This window comes from Larus michahellis, chromosome 12, assembly GCF_964199755.1.
Source record: "Larus michahellis chromosome 12, bLarMic1.1, whole genome shotgun sequence".
Classification (NCBI taxonomy): Eukaryota; Metazoa; Chordata; class Aves; order Charadriiformes; family Laridae; genus Larus; species Larus michahellis.
This window is the reverse complement of record NC_133907.1, coordinates 2,650,690-2,671,845: the sequence shown is the minus strand read 5'-3', so window position 1 is coordinate 2,671,845 and position 21,156 is coordinate 2,650,690. Positions and strand designations below refer to the sequence as shown.

General features: G+C 55.6%; 1 protein-coding gene across 1 annotated transcript; it reads left to right on the top strand.

The window, feature by feature from the left end:
• The first annotated feature begins 567 nt into the window (after positions 1 to 567).
• On the top strand, positions 568 to 14,467 carry RBBP8NL (RBBP8 N-terminal like). Its single transcript, XM_074605669.1, has 13 exons — positions 568 to 634; positions 1,965 to 2,007; positions 2,520 to 2,615; positions 2,970 to 3,082; positions 4,111 to 4,183; positions 5,484 to 5,650; positions 6,152 to 6,234; positions 8,108 to 8,271; positions 9,529 to 10,330; positions 10,516 to 10,624; positions 12,549 to 12,610; positions 12,931 to 13,057; positions 14,335 to 14,467. The coding sequence occupies exons 1-13, from the start codon at positions 568 to 570 to the stop codon at positions 14,451 to 14,453; spliced, it is 2,025 nt and encodes a 674-aa protein (XP_074461770.1). The 3' UTR covers positions 14,454 to 14,467.
• The last annotated feature ends 6,689 nt before the right edge of the window (positions 14,468 to 21,156 follow it).

The window sequence follows — 21,156 nt, the reverse complement described above, 5'->3', positions numbered from 1 at the left end:
GAGCGGTACGTGTTGCCTCCGTAGAGGGGTGCCAGAGGGAGGAGGGATGCACGGGAGCATCCCGGGACCCAGTGGGAGACGGGGCCATCAGGCTCGAGCACCAAAGCTGCCGCGAGTTCTCCCATCATCAGCCCCCAGCAACGCGGTCCCAACATGAGCCCTGCCGTCCCTTCCTCAAGAAGATGCCCTGCCCCGCCTCATCCCAGGGAAATGCAATTTAAATGGCTCAAAAAACAGAGGAAAAGCCTCATTTTTTCAGCTGGGCTTTCAGTTCACCCATTTTCCGAGCCACCGCTCTCCGCTTTGCCTGTGACCGCAGCCCAGGGCTGAGGGGGGCTGGGAAATGCCTCCCCGGCTGAGCCTGCTGCTCTGTGCGTGTCTGAGGTTTAGCAGATTTAGATTTGGGCTTTGCCCTGTTTCTAAGACTTTGCAAAACGTCACACGCACAAGAAACTTCTCTTTTATCATTAGACTGCTTGTTGCTGTTTTAGACTGAGACCTGAATAACTGGAAAGAAAAGGACGCCCTCGCATCGGAGGCAGCCGGGCGCGCGGCACAGCCCCGAACATGACCACGGAGAGTTTTGCAGAGTTCCTGAATAAGCTCAAGGAAATCCATGAGAAGGAGGTCCAAGGTAAGGACACACGAGAAGTCTTTCCATTAAAAACTGGCTGAGCTCCATTTCTTTGTGACGCCGCCTTGATCTGTTTGGTTTGAAATAACCCGAAGGGAGGAGGCGTGGGTGCGGATCAGGGAGCTTTGGGAATTAGGGCTCAGATGCTGTGGAAGCATCACCCACGGGGATGGATGGGGACGCAGCCTGGCCCTCAGAGGACCACAACATCCAATGGCACCTTGGTACGGTTTATTCATCTTATCCCAGTGGAGAATGAGGTTTACTGAGAAAATCAGTAACTTTTTGGACAATGAGGAGGAGCAGGAGAGAGGTGGCAGAGAGAGGGCACTTCTGCACCTGATATCCCTGGAGATATCTCACCTGCGGGAATCCCACTTGCTCCAAGCATTAATCACGGGTGGATTTGGCCCCTTTCCTGCTCCTGCTGCCGTGGTCTGTGATGAAGGTGAATTGGGAGGTTTGCAGAAGTGACACGTGCACCCGCTGGCACCTCCTCTGAGGTGTGGGTTGGAGAACATTTGGATACTGAGGGATCAAAGGAAAAGCGGAAAGGTGCAATAATCTGTAAGACAGCAGCAGCAGGAGTATGAGGCTCCGTTAAAGAAAACCTTAGAGTTAGGCTGGAGAGTTTATTCCTCTAGGGAATAAAATATTCCTCAGGTCATACATTATTAAAATAAGAACCATTAGCTTAAGCAACCGAATGCCAAATCCAATTGTTCTCCTATTAGAATAATTCCCAGTATCAATATTATGAACAAAACAGCAGCGCTTTTGGAGGATTCTGGCTTATGAATTCATTCTTCTCTTGTGTAATTTCAAGCCGTGTGAGAGTTAGAGGAAACTGTTGAGCAATTTAAACCACATGTTTACATCTACTTTGCATAAAATGGATTTGACAAGATGGAACGTCTGCAGATCCATCACCGAAAGCCGTTCTTGTTCAGCTGGAAATATCCTTCAGGACGCTTTGCAGCCCTGCGAGTTAGAAAATACTGCCCGCCTGGGAAATGCACGTTGTAACGAAAAATAAGTAGAAACCCTGGAACAGATTTTTTTGGGGTGGGAGGGAAATGCAGACTCATTAAATAGTGGAAATACAAAATGTGCTTACACTTTATACAGCTTTTCCAGCTACGTTAGACTGTGATACTGTTGAACGTAGGCACTGTGTTACTCCTCCTCGGAAATAGGGTTTGTAAAGTGATGGGGTTTCTGTGAAGCCGGGCACCCTCCTGATGTTCCATCGGTGCATTTTGTTCCTATTGCCAATTCCCGGGGAATTGGCAATAAATACCCACATTTCCGCCTCTGTTACCCATTCCAGGTCTGCAGAGCAAGCTGGCGGAGCTGACGACGGAGAAGTGCCGGTGAGCAAAGCCGCGTCCCCTCTCCCCATGCCGCGGGGAGGTTTGTGCCGCTTCATTTTCAGCCCCCCCCGGGCTCCCCCGCGGGGCTGCCTGGGTTAGAGAGCGGCGTTTGTCCTTTCAGCTCTGCCAACTTTCAACCTTTTGGTGACTTTTGCCATGCAGATCCCCAGCAGGGCTGGGGGTGGTCCCAGCCCCCCTCCAGTTTACCTTCCCACCAGCAAGTGATGCTCGTGCCGGCGGGTGCCTGCTCTCTTGGGAAGCAATAAAACGGGATGAAGCAGCTGCCAGCTCCCCGGGCGGGTGTCACAGGGCAGCGTCTGGGCTCCAACACCGTGGTTTTCCCCCCCCAGCCCCACAAGCAGAAGCAATTCAGCCTCACCAGTGCGAGCATCACGGCGGGCTCAGGGCACAAACCCTTCCCCCTGACGGGCCACCGTGGATAACGGCACAGATCTGGGGGGGGGCGGGGAAATCTAATGACCCTCTTTGCCTTGTTCTGTCTCTTCAATTAGTGACGCTCAGAGAATTGAAGAGTTGTTTGCTAAAAATCACCAATTAAGGGAACAACAGAAGGTCCTTAAAGAAAATGTGAAGGTGTTGGAGAACAGGTAAGCTTCATTTCTCCACAGGGTGCTGTGGGGTGGCAGCGAGTGCACCCTCCAAGGGGGAGAGTTTGGGGTTTGCTGCCTTCCCAGAAGCGGGATGTAGCCCAGGAACCTCTTTTTTCACTCCTACTCAGCTGCTGGGAGCGCTGGGGGAGCCTGGGCACCTGCAGAGGAGCTTTCCTAAGCTGACGGTGGTGTGGTTGGCAGGGCCGGGGCTGGGCTCCACGGGTGATAACTCTTCTCGCCGATTCTGGGCGACGGGCTGGGTGAGCACGCTTCTCCATGGAGAGGGCAGGAACTTATTTCCCCCATGGGAACTGTATGTTAACAAGCCTCCGGCCGTGGGTTTCCCCCCAGGCTGCGCGCGGGTCTCTGCGACAGATGCATGGTCACCCAGGAGCTGGCGAAAAAAAAGCAGAATGAGTACGAGACCTCCCATTTCCAGAGCCTGCAGCACATCTTCATCCTCAGTACGTACCGCCGCCTGCTGTAAGCTCGTGGGTCTTTGCTCGGTTCGTGCCTCTCCCAGATATTTGCACGTGAGCCCTCCCGGTGACCGGGCACCCAGGAGGGGTTCGGGAATGGGGAGGAGGGAGGGAGCCAATGCGAGTGTGGGGGCTTTGAAAGGGCAGAGCAAGACTGCGGATGGCAGAGGTCACCTCTCGGGGGGGGACCGAAGTGGCAGAGCCGGGGGGGTTGCAGCCCTCCGCACCTCCAGGAAAATGAGAGATGCTCACGCCGAGAGCAGCCCCGAGCTGGCCGGGCCATGTCGGCTGCCTGGGAAAAAAAGAGATGCATTTGGCAGCGCAGAAGCAACACTCTGGCAAAGACAGGGAAGTCACAGCAGCAGCTCAGCACGGGTAAATGGAAATCAAGCAACACGTGTGATGGATCTTCTCCCGAGCCTCTGGCAGAGCTCCCAGCACCGCTCAGGCTCAGGGTGTTTTTCCCTGTGGATCTGGCTGGCGCGGGGAGGGTCGTGGGGGTAAAGCAGATAAGGCATTTAGGAGGGAGGGAGAGGTGCCAGCAGCCCTTGGTTTGTCTCCCCCGTTATGCCATTGTCCCCGAGTGCTGCTTTTGATCAGGAGCATGCCGAGGTGGCAGCCCACCCTGCCCGGGACCATGCCGGCTCTCCCTCGCCGCATCCTCACCGCGGCACCCGGCTGCTGGGTGCTCACAGCTCCTCTGGCCTTCATCCGATTCCCCCCGAGACCCCCGGCCCCCCCCAACACAGTCCCCGCTCCTCGGGGACGGCTGTAGCGCTCGCAGGCAGGATGCCTGCTGTGTCCATCCCCCCGGTCTGGACGGGCTGCGAGCAGACCCCAATCCTGACCAAACTCAAGTCAGAAAGTTGCTCCCTTTTATACCTTAGCCCCCAGCATCCCTCGAAACCTGGTGCCATTCCCACCTCCTCCCCCGTGCACCCCGGCAAGCTGCCGGGAGCGTCCGCTCTCTCCTTGCGACACCTGACTCCAGGGTGCCGCTTGTGTCCCTGCAGCTAACGAGACGAACCGCCTGAGGGAGGAGAACAAAACTCTCAAGGAAGAACTGAAGAGGCTCCGGAGCCTGGAGTAAGTGCTCTCCTGCATTTCCTTCATGACGAGGGGTGTTGGTAAGAACAGAGGCGTCCCCGCAGCTGAGCAGGGCTACATCCAGACCCCAGCGTCCTCAGGGGTATTTTGGCATCTAATTCCTACAGAGTCCCGCAGATGTTAGACACCAAAATACCCACGCTGGTCTCTAAGTCCTTGTTGACCTTTCCTCACTCCCCTCTTCACCTGCATCCAAAGACTGAGTTCTTGGGGAACAAGGGTATTCAACACCCGCCATGGGGGACCACTCACGGGAGCCACAGCCTTGGGCTGCTCGCCTTGGCCACGGACCTCAACCCGGGCTTCCACGGCCATTCCCTGGCACCAGCCCCCCTCCCGCAGCAGGCAGAGAGGGTCTGCGGGGAGCAGGCTGTGTTTTGGGGGGAGGAGAGTGACAGGCGAGGGACTGAGACGGGGTTAAGAGGGAGAAGCGATCTGCTCCAACAGGTTTATATCCCAGCAGAGAGCTGCGCTGAAAGCCAAGTAACCTGCCAGGCTGGCCAATATATACAAATCAGCTCATTCCTCAAGGGTTTAAAGTCCAGAGGAATTAGCACTGAGGGATTAGTTTAGAAATGTGTTTTCTTTGGAGCACAGGAGCACCATCCACTTAAAGAGAAACTCTTTCACTCCCCGATGCTTCCTAAGGCCTGAGGAGTTTCAGAGCTGTAGGTCGGGCTGGGTTTGCTGAGCACCAAGCGCTCCTGCTCTGCTCTGCTCTTCTCTGGGCTGCTGGATAGGAAGATTTCCAGCCAAATACCCACGTCTCGGCATCAGGGTCCAGCCAGGACTTTGTCCATGACATGTGTGGGTCTCCGAGACTCAGTGACTCCCTTGTAGGGACCAAGAGCATCAGGCCCACCAGGTCGATGTGGTGAAGGGAGCCATCACCACATCCCTGTGCTGAATCCACCCCTACGTCAGGCTGCAAGCCCAGCCAGGGAGGTGCAAGTTCTCACAGAGCTTTTGCAATAGCCGCAGTTGGGTTTTGGCTTACCCAACGCCGTGGCTTCCTGCGACGTTACCCACGGCCAAGTGGGGAAATAAGACCTTGAGCTGTCGTGTTGGCTCTGTCCCATGCTCCAGACCGCAGCTGAGCTAGCAATAAGCTGCAATGGAAGGAGGTGAGTCTGAGGATCCGGTATATCCACATCCATATAGATCTAAATATATATATTTATATATTGGGCTCTAGAACTCAGAGCTCCCAGGACGGCGGCTCTCAAACTTTCCTTCTCCTGCCCCTTCTCATTCACTCGTGTCTTTCTTCTTCCAACAGGGACAGGACAAAGCACCCAGGAGTCACCTCCAGAGAAAGCAGCTCCCCCCCCAGCTCCCCCTTGGCTTTACTGTCCCCAGCGAGCAGGAACGCCGGCACTGAGAAAGCAGCCATCAGGGGAGCAGAAGAAGCCCCCCACGATGTGTCGGGCCTTGAGCTGGGAGAAGGTGGGTGCTGCTGACTCCCACCGCCCTTGAGGAACCTGGGGATGGGAAGAGTGACTGAGCCCTCGTGCAAAGCCGCTCTGGGAAAGGGTTTGGAGAGCAAAGACCAAGCTGTTGGCAGCTCAGATGGACACTGCCGTGGACAGAATAGCTACTGGTGGGAGGGAAATGCATGTCAAGGGAGAAACACACTGCTCTGTGTTAGATCAAAGAGTGCTTGGGTGCCTTCACTGCAAGACGAGTGCTGTGCAGGTGTGGACCCGCCACCCATTTCATGCAGACACCTTGTCATTGCCTTGCTGCCACCCACACATGCAATGGAGAGTATGTTCAACCAGCTGCAGGCTTGAGCCAGACAGAAATTTTGGCTCAAAATCTTCAACAGGAGATGGCTGGTGCCAGCCAGCGGCATCCCTGGGAAGCTGTGAGACCCCAGCCTGCAGCAGGGCAGCCTGTGACAGCTCTGCAGGACCATCACGGTGGCTGGTTGTGTCTTTTTTACAGAGAAGCCCGCGGGACAGAGAAGCTCTCCAAGCAGCAGGACTTCCCCAGGCACTGTCCTCCAAGAAGTCAGCCTCGCAGAAATGGTGAGTTGTCGGAGGCAGCCTGATGTCCTCTGGCCTTCCCCCCACCGCTGTGGTCATCTGAACGGGATCAAGAGAGGTGGACTGAGATAGGGAAAGAGGAGGAGGCACTTAGGGGTTGAAACGATTAGCCAGACATGGGCAGTTTGCCGTTGCTCGAGCCAAGGAGGGCACCTAATAATGCCAGATGCATCCTCTCTGCAGAAATTGCCCTCACTGCAAACAAAGCGCCTGGAGTTTGGCGCAGCTCCTGTCCCCGCTGTGAGCGTGCCCATCCCTGTTTGCTCCTGTGTTTGTCCTCCATGACAGCATGTCTGGCATCCTCGAGTCCTCTGCCCATCGCTCTGGTTCCTCTCTCAGATGTCTTGCTGAGGAAAGCTCTGAGGGAAGGACCTGGGGAGATCGTGCTGAGCCACATTTCAGCGTAGCTTATCCTGACTTATATCCTCTCCATCATCTGGGAGAGCAAGAAGCTGGAGCATTGTGAGTGTTGGAAAGGCCTGGAGAAGATGTAAACTGTGGGAGTTGTGGGCACTGAGAAGAAATACACCACAGCCGCCCTGCCCGAGAGCATCGCAGATGTCTCTCCATCTGCAGCGTAATGAATACTGGTATTTTCAGAGGGCCTGGTATTCAGTGGTTGCCATTTTGTGCGTTGATGCAAGCCTGCCGTGCCTTTAAAATGCGGAGAGTATGTGTCAGCGAGGAATGCTGAGTGATATGGCGATACCGGGCACCGGGAGATGAGGCGGCAGGACCCGGAGCCCTGTTCCTGGTCGTGGGAACTCAAGCCCACGTACACACCCACAGCGGTGCTTCTGTTTTGGCACAGGCTTCGCTTACCTGAACTCCGCAGAAAACTTGAAAGAGCAGGTGAAAAGGGGTTTTGGTAAGGCTGCAGGCAGGCTGTGAGGATAATTAATAGGGATCGCGGGAAGGGTGGGTGACATCTCCAGGTGGGCAGAGGAAAGTCAAGTCAGAACATGTGGTGAGCCTCTCATGACAGCAGATGGAGGTGGTGATGTCCTGGCCCCACAGCCGGGTGATCCACTGGAAATACACCCATCAAATCAGTGCCTGCCAGGAGCTTGCATGAGTAAAGTCTCGCGTCTGACTAGGAGTCAGGGAATCTGCAGGGTCTTATCTTGGTTAAGCCACTGAATCGTGGCTTGACTTGAGGGGAAGCACAAGACCTGGGCTACAAATCAGTGCAGGCAGAAAATAGAGTACTGTAGATCCCGCTAGAAAGCGTGAAGGAGAAAGTTCCTGGGAAAACCAATGAAAATATAGTTGAGTAGTCGACCGGAATTGTGCCAAACAGAGCACTTGGGGGCTGCCTGTCCCGTTCCCAATGGTGAAGGACTAAGAAGGTGATTACGGGACTGGAACACCTCTCTTATGAAGAAAGGCTGAGAGATTTGAGTCTCTTCAGTCTGGAAAAAAGATGACTGAAGGGGGATCTTATCAACACTTACAAATATTTGAAGGGTGTGTGTCAGGAGGATGGGGCCAGGCTCTTCTCAGTGGTGCCCAGCGACAGGACAAGGGGTAACGGGCACAAACTTGACCATGGGAAGTTCCATCTCAACATGAGGAGGAGCTTCTTTGCTATGAAGGTGGCAGAGCCCTGGCACAGGCTGCCCAGGGAGGTGGGGGTGTCTCTGTCTCTGGAGACATCCCAAACCCGCCTGGAGGCGTTCCTGTGCCACCTGCTCTGGGTGACCCTGCTCTGGCAGGGGGTTGGCCTGGGTGATCTCCAGAGGTCCCTTCCCACCCTGACCATTCTGTGATCCCATGAAGGGCTGCGTCTCTGCGCGGGGGGCTCCCAGGGTGCACAGCAGGACGGTTCACACGGACTTTCTCCCCTCTGCCACAGGCATCCCAGAGGATCGCCAACCAGCTGCACGGAACCATTGCCCTGGTGAGACCCGGCTCCAGACCCTGCCTCCTGGAAAAAAGTCCTTCGGGGGCAGCAGCGTCCCCACCGGCACGGAAGACCCCTCTGCCACCGGAGCGTGAGCACAGCCCCATCCTCGAGGCGTGAGTTCCCTGCTCGTGGGTCTCGGTGTGGGTCTGATCCATGGCCCATTGCTGTTGTCCCATCAGGCAGACTGATGAGATGGCCGGTATTTGCTGTACCTGCCCACCTTCTTCTCCAGACTTCTCCCGCAGCCTGTTGGGGGGGGGGGGAGGGTCTCCCGGTTTACACCAGCAAAAAAAAATTACTGGAATCCAGCCTGACGAGATCAGCCTCCGGTTACTCCAGCTTCGTCAGACAGACCCATAGAGCGAACTGGGTGCCCCCACCTCCAGCCAGGAGCAGGAGGACTTACCCCACGGGAGGCAGCAATCCCGGCTCTTCCTTATCTATTCTAATGGGCTTTTCTGCAGGGCTCAGCACTTCCCCGGGCTTGTCCTCCCTGCAGGCTTCAGCCGCACGGAGGGCTGAGCAAAGTCCCTGAGCTCACCTGTAGAGACAGCGAGTTTCCCAGGGTGGGAGTAGATTTTCCAGTAGCATTCCCAGGAAAAGCTCACACACGTGGAAGCTGCCAAATTTTACAATGAGGGTGGTGAGACACTGGCCCAGGTTGCCCAGAGAGGTGGTGGAGGCTCCTTCCCTGGAGACATTCAAGGCCAGGCTGGGTGGGGCTCTGAGCAACCTGATGTAGTTGAAGATGTCCCTGCTCACTGCAGGGGGGTTGGACTAGATGGCCTTTAAAGGTCCCTTCCAACCCAACACGTTCTGTGATTCTAAATTACCAGCGACAGCAGGGACTGGGTTTGCAGGGCCGGTTCATGCACGGTGCCGACCTTCTCAGCATGGCTGTAAACATCTCCCATTGAGGGAGAGTAGGGGAAGGTGGGCTCTTCCTCTGTCCTGGGGGTCTTCACGCCCGCCAAGGCACTAAGAAATGGGGGTAGTTAGGACACTTCTGGCTGCAAGGCATGGTTTGACAAGTGACATCTCAGCAGCAGTGCTGATGTGAGTGCCCACCGCATCCCCCCACTGGCTCAGCCCCCTGCCTGGAGCTGCTGTGGCCCAGGGATGGCCAGTGCTGTTGAATGGTGGCATGGGGATAGCTTCCTGCGGTGTACCCACTGCCAGCTGCCTGACCCCTGCGGTCACCGGGACCCTCCTCCCCAGCACAGCGCCCCAAGGCCAGCGTGGTGCATGGACCAAGAGCTGCAATGGGGCACAGATAGAGCAGAAGACACCATGCACATCACCTGCAGGAGCGGGGAAATCGCATGAAAATTCTCTAATTAACGTGATTATTTTTTTCCTGCTTCTTTTAGTTATTTAACAGCAAGCAATCCGGACTCCCCCAAGGTTGCTCCATCCTACGAAAACCTAAAACTGACTACCCGGAGGGAGCAGCTCTGCCTCCTGCACAAGCATCTTTCCCTGCACCAGCTGGGGCTGGCGAGCAACTGTGCCTCGGCTGAGCGCGACGGCGGCAGCTTCTCCAGCCATCTGCTCAGGGCCAAAGACATCGACGGCAGGACACGGTCCCGTGATGGCTGGGAAGATCGGGCAGCCTTGCTGAAGCTCCCTGCCACCATGGTGTATGTGAGGGACCAGCAGCTGGAGGAGAAGCTGCACCTCCTCAAGCAGCGGGAGCGGCTGCAGCATTTCCTCATGCAGCGGTGCCAGCCGGGCCAGCGGGCAGACGGAGACCCAAAGCTCATGCCCGAGGAGCGGCCCCTCTCCCCATGGCAGAGCATCACACCAGGATGCAAGGAGGAAAGGTCCTTCTTGGAGGACGCTGCGGATGGGAAGGAAGAGAAGGAGCATTGGCTGAGCCGGGACATCTCTGAGGTGCGAGAGAAGGCGAAGGCGGCAAGGGACGATGGTGCAGACGCGCCGCTGGATCTGTCAGACTCCAGCCGTGGCAGGGACGCAGGCTGGAACAGCCGCCGGGAGCTGCGGGGGGCTGGCAGCCCGCGGCTGAGCCCCGGGGAGAGCCCCGCTGTGCCGGCCGCCCGTGGGAGACATGGGGCAGAGCGGGATGACTCGTGCTTCCCCTACCACTGGCCCAGTGCCACCCGGGCACTGCCTGGTGCTGCCGAGGAGGAGGAGGAGGAGGATGCGGCTGTGGTGAGTACAGCTCATGTTGGCATCAACCGCGGCCCCTTCCCCTCCCCAGGGTGTCCGGCACTGGTGCTGGCACTGTCATGACCACCATGCTCGTCCCCAAGGGGTGTCACAGTCATCACACAGGGGCTGGGGACAGCCCTTTCCTGCCTAGCGAAGGCGGCATTTGTGCTCCCTGTATCCTACAGCTGGCGCTGTCACGGGCACATCCGACAAACAACACCACGCCGAGTGACCCAGAGGCACTTCCAGAGACCGGGGTGAGACTGGCTGTCAGTGCACAGAAGGGAGAAGCAGGTAAAAAGCCCCAGGCAAACGTGACATTTGAGAAGGCAAGAGCAAAAGGTGCATTTTAGTGAAGGTATCTTACAGGGGGGAGCTCTCTGTGCCGGGCTCTGCACACACCTGCAGCTCCCACCAATAACCAGCACGGGACACCCTTCCGGGGACCTGGGTGCTCCTGGCTCCCCGCTCTTTCTGGCCATCGGAGGAACTTCAGGTTTCACATTTCCATCCTTGAGAGCTCAATTTTCAGCCCTAGGGATGCCCAAAATTCAGGTACCTATTGGGAGAAAACAACCCCGGCTGTTCTGGAGAAGAGCCCGGTACCTCAGCACAGCGCAGGAGCCCCGTGGGGTGCCCTGGCCCACCCTGCAGAGCCCCCCGCGCTCTGCTGCTGGGTGGCACCGAGTTCCCCGGGAGCTAAAGAGGTCAGTTTAGCACCGACCCATTGGCAAAACCCTCCCCAGGGTGACCCGCAAGACAACGTCACTGCTGCAGCGTTACCCACCCCTCTCAGGGAAGCAGAAGCTCCGAAGTCACCCCAGCGGAGATGGGGAGAATGCGAGAGGTTTGCAGGACTGGTGCTGGAGAAACCACCCCTGTCTGTGCTCCAAAGCGTGCCCTGGGCTGGCACAGCACGTAGGGCTGGGCATGGAGTGAGGGATGCTGGTACCTGCAGCAGGTAGGAGAGGATGCTCTCCTGCCTTTCCCTGCTCCATCCCCTGTACGAGCCCTTTCCATCCCCAAATCCAGCAGTGCCCTTAGTCCGGGGACACACAGTGCTTTCTCCCTGCCCCACCACTGCAGGACGTGGGTTTGCCCGGGCGGGTGGGAGGCAGCAGCCATGGGGAGCGGAGCAGGAAGCACGTCTCTGAGAGCTGCTTGGTACCAGCCTTACTGGCTCAGCTGGAAAGTTGAGCTCGCCTGGATTAGTTGGTCTGGGCGTGTCGGAGCGGTTTGGGAACGCTCTGCGGAGCAGGATTTTGCACAGTGGAGAAAAAAAAAAAAAATAGGAGTCCTCTGTGATTTACATGCTAAGGAGATATCATCATAGCAGAAGAATTTCAGCTGATTACATTCTGGGTGTGGGAATACAGGACTTTCTTCAGTTCTCACCTTAAGGTTGACACGAAGCCCAGGAAACAATACACAAATACTTCTGCACTTTCTAGTGAACCTGAACCTGCAGAAGGATAAAGTGAGGACGGGATCAGGCTGCAGGGGCTCTAGAAGTGCCTGAAAGCGGCCCCGTCAGTCCCTCGCCGGCTACGCCTGGGGGTCAGTCCCAGTACTGAGGTCCTGGGATGCCCCTGCCCCCGGGAAGAGGGCGCAGCTCCGTCCCCGGCCCTTTCTGTGTGCTGTGTGGGTGCAGTCCGCGCTGTGGGGAGGGTGGGTGCATGTCAGGTACCTGCTGGGCTTGTGTGGCCTCGGGGCCCGCATGCGGAAAAATCCTTCTGCTGGGCAGGGAAGCAGCTCCCGCCTTTCCTTCCTCTGCTCCTCGGCACACGTTCCCCGCCGAGAGCCACCCAAGAGCAGCGGCAGCAAACTTCAGCATCGTCCATTTTGGCCTCTTTACCCAGACACGTTTCTCCCCACCCGGGTCTCAAACGGGCAGGCACAGTCCGGGGTTTTAAATACCCCTCAGCACCCGATCTGCACGTGCCGTGGGCTTCAGGGCAGCGCTTGCAACCTTGGGGTAGCAAAGCCCTATGGATACAGCTTTATTTGAAGCTGGTTCCCCACCGGTCTCCTGTTGGATCTCCCATAAACATTCATTTCAAGCCCCGTAGCTCGCAGTGCCTCTGCTTTGCAATAGTTTATTGCTCAATGTGTTTTCTGCCTCGACGGCTCTCAGAGCCTGTGTCGGTGTCTCTGCATCTGCTCGTGAGCTTGTTGGGCCCCTGCAAGCCAAAACCACCTTCCTTTTGTGTTTCGTTAGATGAGGATGATGCTGAGTCTGGGAAGCAGGAATCCGATGAGCCAGACACGACGGACAGCGAGGTTTGTTTGCCCTCCTCAGCCCACGAGGTCAGGCTGTTGGGTCCAAGAGGCATGAGATGGGTTTGTCCCTGCCCGAGCTCACTCACAGAGGTGACGGCTCTTCGTCACAAGGTGCCAAACCCCATTCCCACATTTTTACCCAACTTGTTGCTGAGGGATAGATATCACTCTTTCCAGCTATTTGGGAGGGTTTATGAACAACAGCATTTTTCACCGCTCTATAGCGATGGTCACAAAGGTCCCCAGCAATGCACCGGGCCACCAGCTCCCTGGGAAAGCCAGGGCAGTTTGCAGACTGACTGCTCTTCTCGTTGGCGTAGGTGGCTGCCCCATATGAAGATGATATCCTGCAAGAAGGCCGGGCTGACGGGAAATACTTTTGCACCAAAGACAAAGCTCATGCGCTGCAGAAGAAGAGAAAAAGAGGACAGGATGCCTGGACAAAAGGTAGGGAGGAGGAGGAGGAGTTCCTGGTGGCATCAGCTCAGGGCTATGACTTCTGCTGCTTCCCGAGGGGCTCCTGCGAGAAACGCCCGCGGGCAGCGGCCGCCTTCCCTGCGGCGGGGAGGAGGGTGCTGCTCCGCACGCACGCCACGCTGCAAACAGGGGTTTGCCCAGGGTGATACATACTGCGGAGCCTGGCCTTTCCCTGCGACAAGACACACTGCACCGTGCTTTGGCAACGGTCGTATCTCCAGCCAGAGCAGCCCCTGGTAATGGTTATCCAGGGGAACCCGGGCAGGAGAGGGCTCCCCAGCACCTAAGCTAACAGGGCGAAGTCCCTCGTGTTTGCTTAGCCCCGGTCGGGGAGGTGGGGACTGGGAAAGGCCAGATTCCCAGGGGTGAGTTGTTGACATTCAGAGAAAGGTTCCTGCCGACTCCGTTGACCTTCCAGTGCGGCTGCGGGGGTTTCCCTGCTGACAGAGGAATGTGTTGTACCCGCGTTTCCTACAGGTGAAAGAGCAGAAAACTGCTCCTGATAAGGGCAAGGATAAGCCAGGGTGGCTGTCAAGCCCTAAAAAGTGCTCTGTCAGCAATAACCCACTACTGACCCCCCTCGTACTCTTGGTAAAGACAGGGAAGTGCGGACCCAATTACAAAAGTAGAGAGGGCTGTTGGTTAAGCATGAAGGGAGCTCGTTGAACAGGCGAGCGCTGCCCCTTGCTCTGTGCCCGGCCCTCGGCGGTGCCTGCTCGCGTGGGGGATGCACCGCAGCTGGGCAAGGAGAGGATTTGCTCTAAAAACCAGCCCCTCGGAGCAATGGGGGGAAGCTGCGCTGTGCTCCCCAGGGCAGGCACCATCCAACCCTCCGGGACTGGACAGGGATGTCCCAGGAGAGGGCTGGATGCAGTTGTGGCAGGAATGGGGTGATGGAGAGGCACAGCCCCTCTCTCAGCATGTGGTGTGTGCCATGTAGCAGGCTAGAAGGGGGAGAAATCCAGGAAACGCATCCCGCTGGCCTGGGACCCTCTCAGGTACGCTCCAGCACGAGGTCGGGCCTCCGCCTGTTTCTGCTTCACGTGTTGTTTCTGCTCCCAGGGCCATGACAGCCTCCCCCGGGTGCCCGTGCACCTCACGTGTGAGAGGGGCTTCTCTTCATCCTTCCTTGGCCGAGCTCTGCTCCCTCCTGCGCTGGCCCTGTTTTGGGACGAGGCCACGCTGACCTCGTACATGTAAATCCGTTGCTCTGTGGTTAACTCCCGCGGTCATCTTGCTGTTTACAGGTGCTAAGAAGTCAATGAGAGGAAGGAAGAAAGTCAAAGTGGAGCAGTGCTCAACAGGGACCACGGCGGAGCCAGAGAACTGCTCTGCTTCCCACAACGCCGCCTCCGAGGAGAGCTAACAGTGGAGCAGGATGAGAAGGGACAGAGATGCTGCAGACCAAAGGAAGGGGCTTGGAGCCCTCGGCATCCCACCCGGGCTGGGAGAGCGACTCCTCCTGCCGTGCTGGGCCAGGCAGCGGGGAATTCATAAGGACTCACTCCTGACTACGGCACCCTGAAAATCCTCACTGGGTGCTCCGGGAGAGGCTGGGCAAGGAAGAGCCCTGCAGGGGATACCTGGAGCAGCCAGGTCACTGCTGGTGGAGCAGCAGGTTCCTGCGCCGGAGCAGCCCCTCAGGCTGGCGCTAGGAAGAGGAGATGCCCTCTTTGCAGCACTCACCTTGGATCAGGACCACGTTCTTCCCTGGGATTTCACGCAAGGAGAACGCACTACCCAGACCCGCTCCTCGTGCTCGGTGTCCTGGTGGCTGGCCGAAGGGTGGTGACCGAGCTGAGCAGCGCGGGGCCCCGCACACAAACCTGCGTTGATTAAATCCCTACCCAGGTTTCTTACACGTGTGGACCTTGTTTGACCTGGAGAAAGCCCGCGGTTTTCTTTTCCCGTTAAGTGAGGAGCCAGCGCGTGGGCGGGCAGGTGGGACATGTCCCCGGAGAGGGCAGGGAGGAGCGCACGGGAAGGGAGGGTCTGTGTCCTGCCTGTCCCCGGGGTGTCCTGCCTGTCCCCAGGGTGTCCTGCCCTCCCGGAAAAGGCAGGTGTGTGACACCCCTCTGTGGGTCACAGCACAGCGCCGGCTCAGCGGTTCACACTCGCCTTGGCAGGGTTGCTGGGGGCTTGTTTTCACGTGGATAAACTGGTCTTAAACAATTTTTTTCTGATGGGTTAAGCATGGGCAAGTTTTCCTTCAGCATCGAGTGACCCCGAAAAACAGAGCGAGGGTTGACAGGTTGGAGTCACAGCAGGAATTTGTATCTCACTTGTACTGACTGCTGTGGCAACTGCTTCCCCCCCAAAAAACCCATGCAGAAGAGGCTGTGCTCAGCTGGAGATGCTCCAGTGGGCTCAATCCTTTCATTGTACTCTGCCGAGGAGCAAAGTCCTGGTTTGTGAGTTATCCACCGGCAGTGGATACTCTGGGAATCAATGTCTGCGCTCAGAAATGCTTGAGATGTCCAGGTTACAGGGCGGCAATGGGTCCAACGGCGAAGGCGGCAGCTCCATCCCCAGCACCGGCGATGCCCCGTGCGCGGGTGAAGCCGGGGGAGGCGGGTGGGCAGCGCAGGGGGGAGCCCGGGGCTCTCACAGCACGACCACCCTCTGGGCAGACCCCAGCTTGCACAGCACCTCCTCCCGGGGAGCAGCTCAGCCCGGGCAAGGTCCACCTCTCATTGTGCATCCCAGCGCTGTGACAGGGACGCAGCACACAGGGGCTGGCACCAGGAGGGGACGGGCAGTGGGAGGGGGTGCAGGGTCGATTCATCCCAGCTCAAAGTGTTCCTCGGATCACGGCCATGGAAGGTGGATCGGGGACACAAGGGACACCTTCCCCTTTCGGTCCCCAGCAGCCAGGACCGCCTCTGTCCCTGGCTCGGAATGACTTGCAGGGGGCAGAAATACCCAGAGCAGCACAAGAACGCACGTGGGGAACTGGATACATCTTTTGAAAACACTCCATACAGGAAAAAAAAAAATAAAAATTATAAAAGTAATCCCATAGAGAGGCCCCTCAGACTGCAGGGAGGTGGCCCGGGGTCAGCAGAACTGAAGCAGGGAGGAAACTTTTAAGCGACTATAAAATAATCCCCTCCCTATGATGGTCCCTTGATAAGCAAAATGTGCCCGAGTCCTGCCAAAAATAATGAACTCCTCATTTTCTTTTCTTTTTTTTCCACAGAGATTGTTTTTTTTTTTTCCTCCCATTGCACAAGACCACCACAGAATTCACCTTCATTTATTGGACTTTTACTTTTTTTTTTATGTTGCTTTTTGCCTTTTTCCAGCAGGTATTTTCAGCTGATGCCCCCGACCTCCGTGCAGGCTGGGGCTGGGGGGCTGGCAGGGATACACATTTCTTAGTTAGGGCGATCCCCTAACTATAAAAACAAACAAAAAAACCCACAAAACAGTTTTGTCAGCTCTGGGCAAAGCGCTGAAGTGAAATAAACTTTATACACGGCACTTGGTCCAGCTCTGGAAACTCTGCTCCTCCCCAGCCCCTGCCTTGCTGTTTCCCCCCCCCCATGTTGTGGAAACATGGGTAATTGCTCAAGCCCATTAACTCTTGTAATTATGCTTGTCAGTCTTTTGTTCAAGTCATTCGTGGCAGATAAATGCGTGTATGGATTCGGTGATAGGCAGGCAGCCTCAGACCCGAGCTATCCTGCCGTAAGGAAGGGATCTGAGGCCCGCGAGGAGCCCTGGAGCTTGGCAGAGCTTTTCCGGAGGCAGGTTCAGCTCTGCTGGAGGGAACGCGGTTTTGGGAACGCACCGGGCAGCGTTCAGCCCGACGGACTGATCCTGCCTGCCCCGGGAGCACGGCAGCCGCTTAATAACCTCCCTGGAGTTTGTTTAACGACGCCCAGAGGCTTCTCTGTAGCAGACCCAGGGATCTGTGCTTTTTTTTTTTTTTTTTTTTGCAGAGTTAAACCATTTTTCCTGCCACAATTTTTACAGAACGGTCTCCAAAAAGCCGCTGAAATTACCCTTAGAGTTACACCCCATAGAGCAGTAAAGCAGAAGAGGAGCCGTCCCGTGAACAGAGCAGTCCCTGTGGGAGCCCGGCAGCTCGCGGTTGTTTTGTTCAGCCAAATTAGAGCTGTGAGGTCAGCAGTGACGCCATGGAGGTAGGACGGCTGGGTCGCTGCACTGGTTCCCAGAGGAGCGGGCTCAGAGCAGAGCCAGGGTCGGCTCCGGCCAGGGGCTGGATTTGAAATCCCACACAAATCTGAAAGGGCGACAATGTGAGTATTTATATATATGGGGTATAGTCCATGCAAAATATCAACGACCAGCTCCCTCATTGCCCGTCGTGCAAAACAACTCCAATAACAGACCATGGCACCTCTTTTCCTTCCCCACCCGGAGCCATCCTCGCAGCATGGATCACGGCGCTCAGCTCCCAGACCCTGCCGGTCCTGCCCCTGCACCAGCCTCCTGCCAAACCCAGCAGAAAACTGACGTTTTCAGCTACTCTCTAGACTTGGTTTGTAAATTCTTGTAAGAAATAAGCTGGTGCAAGTCTAGCTATGAGTATAAACCTCCATCTCAGGGAAAAAAAAAAAATAAATAAAAAAGTTTGCCACCGCACAAAGGTCCCTCTGTTGCGTGTGTGACGGAGCCGGTGCTGTGCAGGGAAGCGGGAGCTCCGGCGAGCTCGGAGCGGAAGGGAACTGTGCTGGGGACGCGGCTGGCTGCAGCGCAGGAACCAAAAGCACCAAAAATAGAGAAATGCACATCAAATCCTTCCCCCTTACAACCTTCTGCGGTGGTATTGCCTCTATGGCAATAGATATTTTGAAGGTGACTTAATTCGTGCTCTTTTTCGTGAGACCGAGCACCATCTTCTCCGTAGTGAAATGCTTTTAACCGAGATCTGATCCCTAAGTAATGCCCATTTATAGTGCTGGCTTTGGAAACGCGGCTTCACTCCTCGGTTCATCGCAGGAAAACTCATTCCAGGCATTACTGAAGTCTTGCTTAAGTCCTGTTTTGGGGATTGAAGCAGGCTGGGCATTTGGGTAGGTCCTGCCCAAGGTCAGACGCATCCTGCACGCGTGGAAAAGGCAGCATCGGCCGGGCAGCCCGCGGTGCTCTGCGGCGGCAGCCGGGGGCTTGCGGGGAGAGGGACAGCCCGGGTGCCCAGCACAGGGCACAGGGGCAAAGCTTTACGCTTTTGAAAGGGTGCCGTGCAGTCCTGGGTGGGTTTAGGAAGTCCAGCCTGCGGTGGTGGTTCTCGGAAGGGAGAGATCTGGGGCGTTCCTTTGCTCCTTTCTCTCGAGCAAAGTCTATCGTAGGAATTTTTGAGCCAAAGTGCATGTTCCTCCCGCATCCCTTGGGCATCCCGGCTTTCTGCTCTGCCTTCGACACTGCCATCAACCCCCCCGAGTTCCCCAGCCCCAGCAGGGCTGAGCTGCACACCCCGCCACGTCGCTGCTGGATGTGCTGATCTCCAGCGGGACCTCACCAGAAAACACATTTTACAAGATCCTCCCGTGAGAATTATTGATCTATTAATAACAGCACGTAGCGCCGCACCATGTGCTTCAGGGGTTTGATTCCTTCATTCACAAATCCACGCGTAAACACCACATACACTTCCCGTGATGCCAGCACACGCCCCCCCCAGCGCAGAGCTATATATGATTAAACCAGTCGGCTCCCTGCTTTTTAAATACGTCGTGTCACGCAGGAGGGCCTGAGTCATTTTCCAAGGCACTCAGTTATCGGCACAGAGGTCTGTTGGCAATGTTTGCCTCCTGGGGCTCAGTGTGTTATTCTGCTGTAACTAGAAATGTGCAGGATTGCGTCACCCCCCGCGGGGGAGCACTCGGGAACCCAGGGGACGCGGCCGCTCCGCTCCAGCCGCGGCCAAGGGAAACCAGGGCTTCCGACTGGAGCTGGAGGCAGATGGAAACCATCGCAGGTCACCTGGATAATGTACTGGTGGGGCCAACGGCTCGAGTCAAACCCAGCTCATGGGCTTGGGACGCAGGAGGCGAGCGATGGAGATGGATGGGCCAGGGGAGAGCAGGAGGGGTCCCATGTGTGAGTGCGGTGAGGAAGGGTTTCGTCATTTCTTACACGTGAAACACGTAGGGAATGGTACCTCTGGGCATTTTTGGAGACGCACTAAATAGGAGGGGGAAGATGAGCTCAGGAGAATGCGTAGTCCCAGAACCGCGCTGGCTGGTCTTTAGATGGATGTGGTGAGTGTGAAGCTTAGCTCCAAAGAGTGCTGGTCCCGCCGGGTGTGTTGGTTTAAGGAGAGGATTTAAAAGGGGTGAATATGATCCTTGGGACAAGGTCCTTGGATTAGAGCCCGTTCAGGAGAGAAGGGACAGTAAGCTCTGGATGCACGTTGCACTTACACGTCATCCTCCCAGGCTTCCAGAGACCAGCCTGGTCCCCCGTGAGGGCTCTTAGATCCCCATCCACACCCCGCTTCGGCTGGAAAAATGTGCACAGAAATTTCTGGTGCCTTATCTTAACACTAGCAGTTCCTCCAACTGGAAGGCTGTTCTTTCTTCTGGTTCCCAGCCTAAATATATTCATGACCTGTTTATCTTTCCTTGATTTTGGGCCATGATTTTGCAAAAAATGTAACACCCAGCCCACATATGTACTTCAAAACGCTGTCTCATATCAGATGCTTAGACCAAATCCTGCAGTTCTTGCATGTAGAAAAATCCCGGTGATTTTGGTGACTCTACTCCCCGTATAATATTGGAAGAAGGACTCGCAGGCTGGAATAAGGAGCTCCACACCAGCTCCTTATTCCAGCAACCCCTGACTGCTCAGACACGTGTCCACACAGCCCGGGGCTTCCTCTAAGGTAGAGCAGGAGCTCCAGGAGGAAAATGAGCGTGAGTTGAGCATTGGAGACTCAGAGTCATGCTTTACATTTGTGCAATAACACTGGTATAAATGCAAAACCACCTCCCTTTTGTCCGGGGGGGGGGGGGGGCAGCCCTGCTCCCAAACAGCATCCCTGCATATCGATTAGGAGCATCTCCAGCCAAAACCTACTCAGGCTCCCACTGTCCCCCCGCTGCGGATTTTCCCTCGTTTCAGGAAACAGGGAGAAAAGGTTGCTCGGCGTTGTACCCAGTCGCTGCCGGATTCCTGGAAACACAGCATCGTGCCGCCTGTACTCGTACACTGGGAGCTCATTTGCTTGGCAGCCGTCGATGGAAGCTCCCCGGCATGAACAGCAGCAACACTCAAACCGCTAAATTCAGCTTTGAAGTTAGCGACCCACCAAGCTACGGGGGCTGGCTTCTTTCTGCTTCATCCTGCGCTGACTCAGTGGGACGATTTACATCCTACAGCTGTTTTTACAAGGAAAGAATGAAAAAAAAAACCACCACAAACCTATTTGTTTTTAAAAATCCAGTCTCAGGTTCCAGAGAATTGTTTGCAGCGAGCCTAGCTAGGTTTCCATGATCATTTATCCCTTGGCTTATTTGATGAGCTTGCCAGCAGGAAGGATTTTAATTCCTTTTTATCCCAAATTATTTTTTCCGCAGCTGTGATATGAGAAGATTCTGCCAAACAATTTAGGCTCAAAATCTGACCTATATTGAATAGTGTAAGATACTGAGGATGTTCTTGGGATTTTGAGGGGAGAGTTTATATTTCACTGTAGGCTTTTTAAGGGAAGCCTACAAAAAAACATTGTCATGTTTCCTATCCTAATCCTATCATTATTATTATTAAATACTATTAATACTGGAAGACAAGTGTTGCTGTCCCACTTCCAACAGTATACAAAAAAGGATCTTATGAAACGGCCATATGAAAAGATGTAGAACGTGTACGTGTTTTATAGGACAGTTTCAAAATCTGTCTTTTATTCAGTGCCCATATTTCAGGTCATATCATGAGACACCAGTTTGACGGCTGGAGTAACCTGCAAGCAATATTAAGAGTTGTCACGTCGCTTCTTTCAACATAATTCGCAAAAGAATTTACCATTCTAAGGGTCCAGCATTGCAAATACGTTAATACCTGCTTAACTGTAAACATCTCAGTAGTCCCTCGTTAAT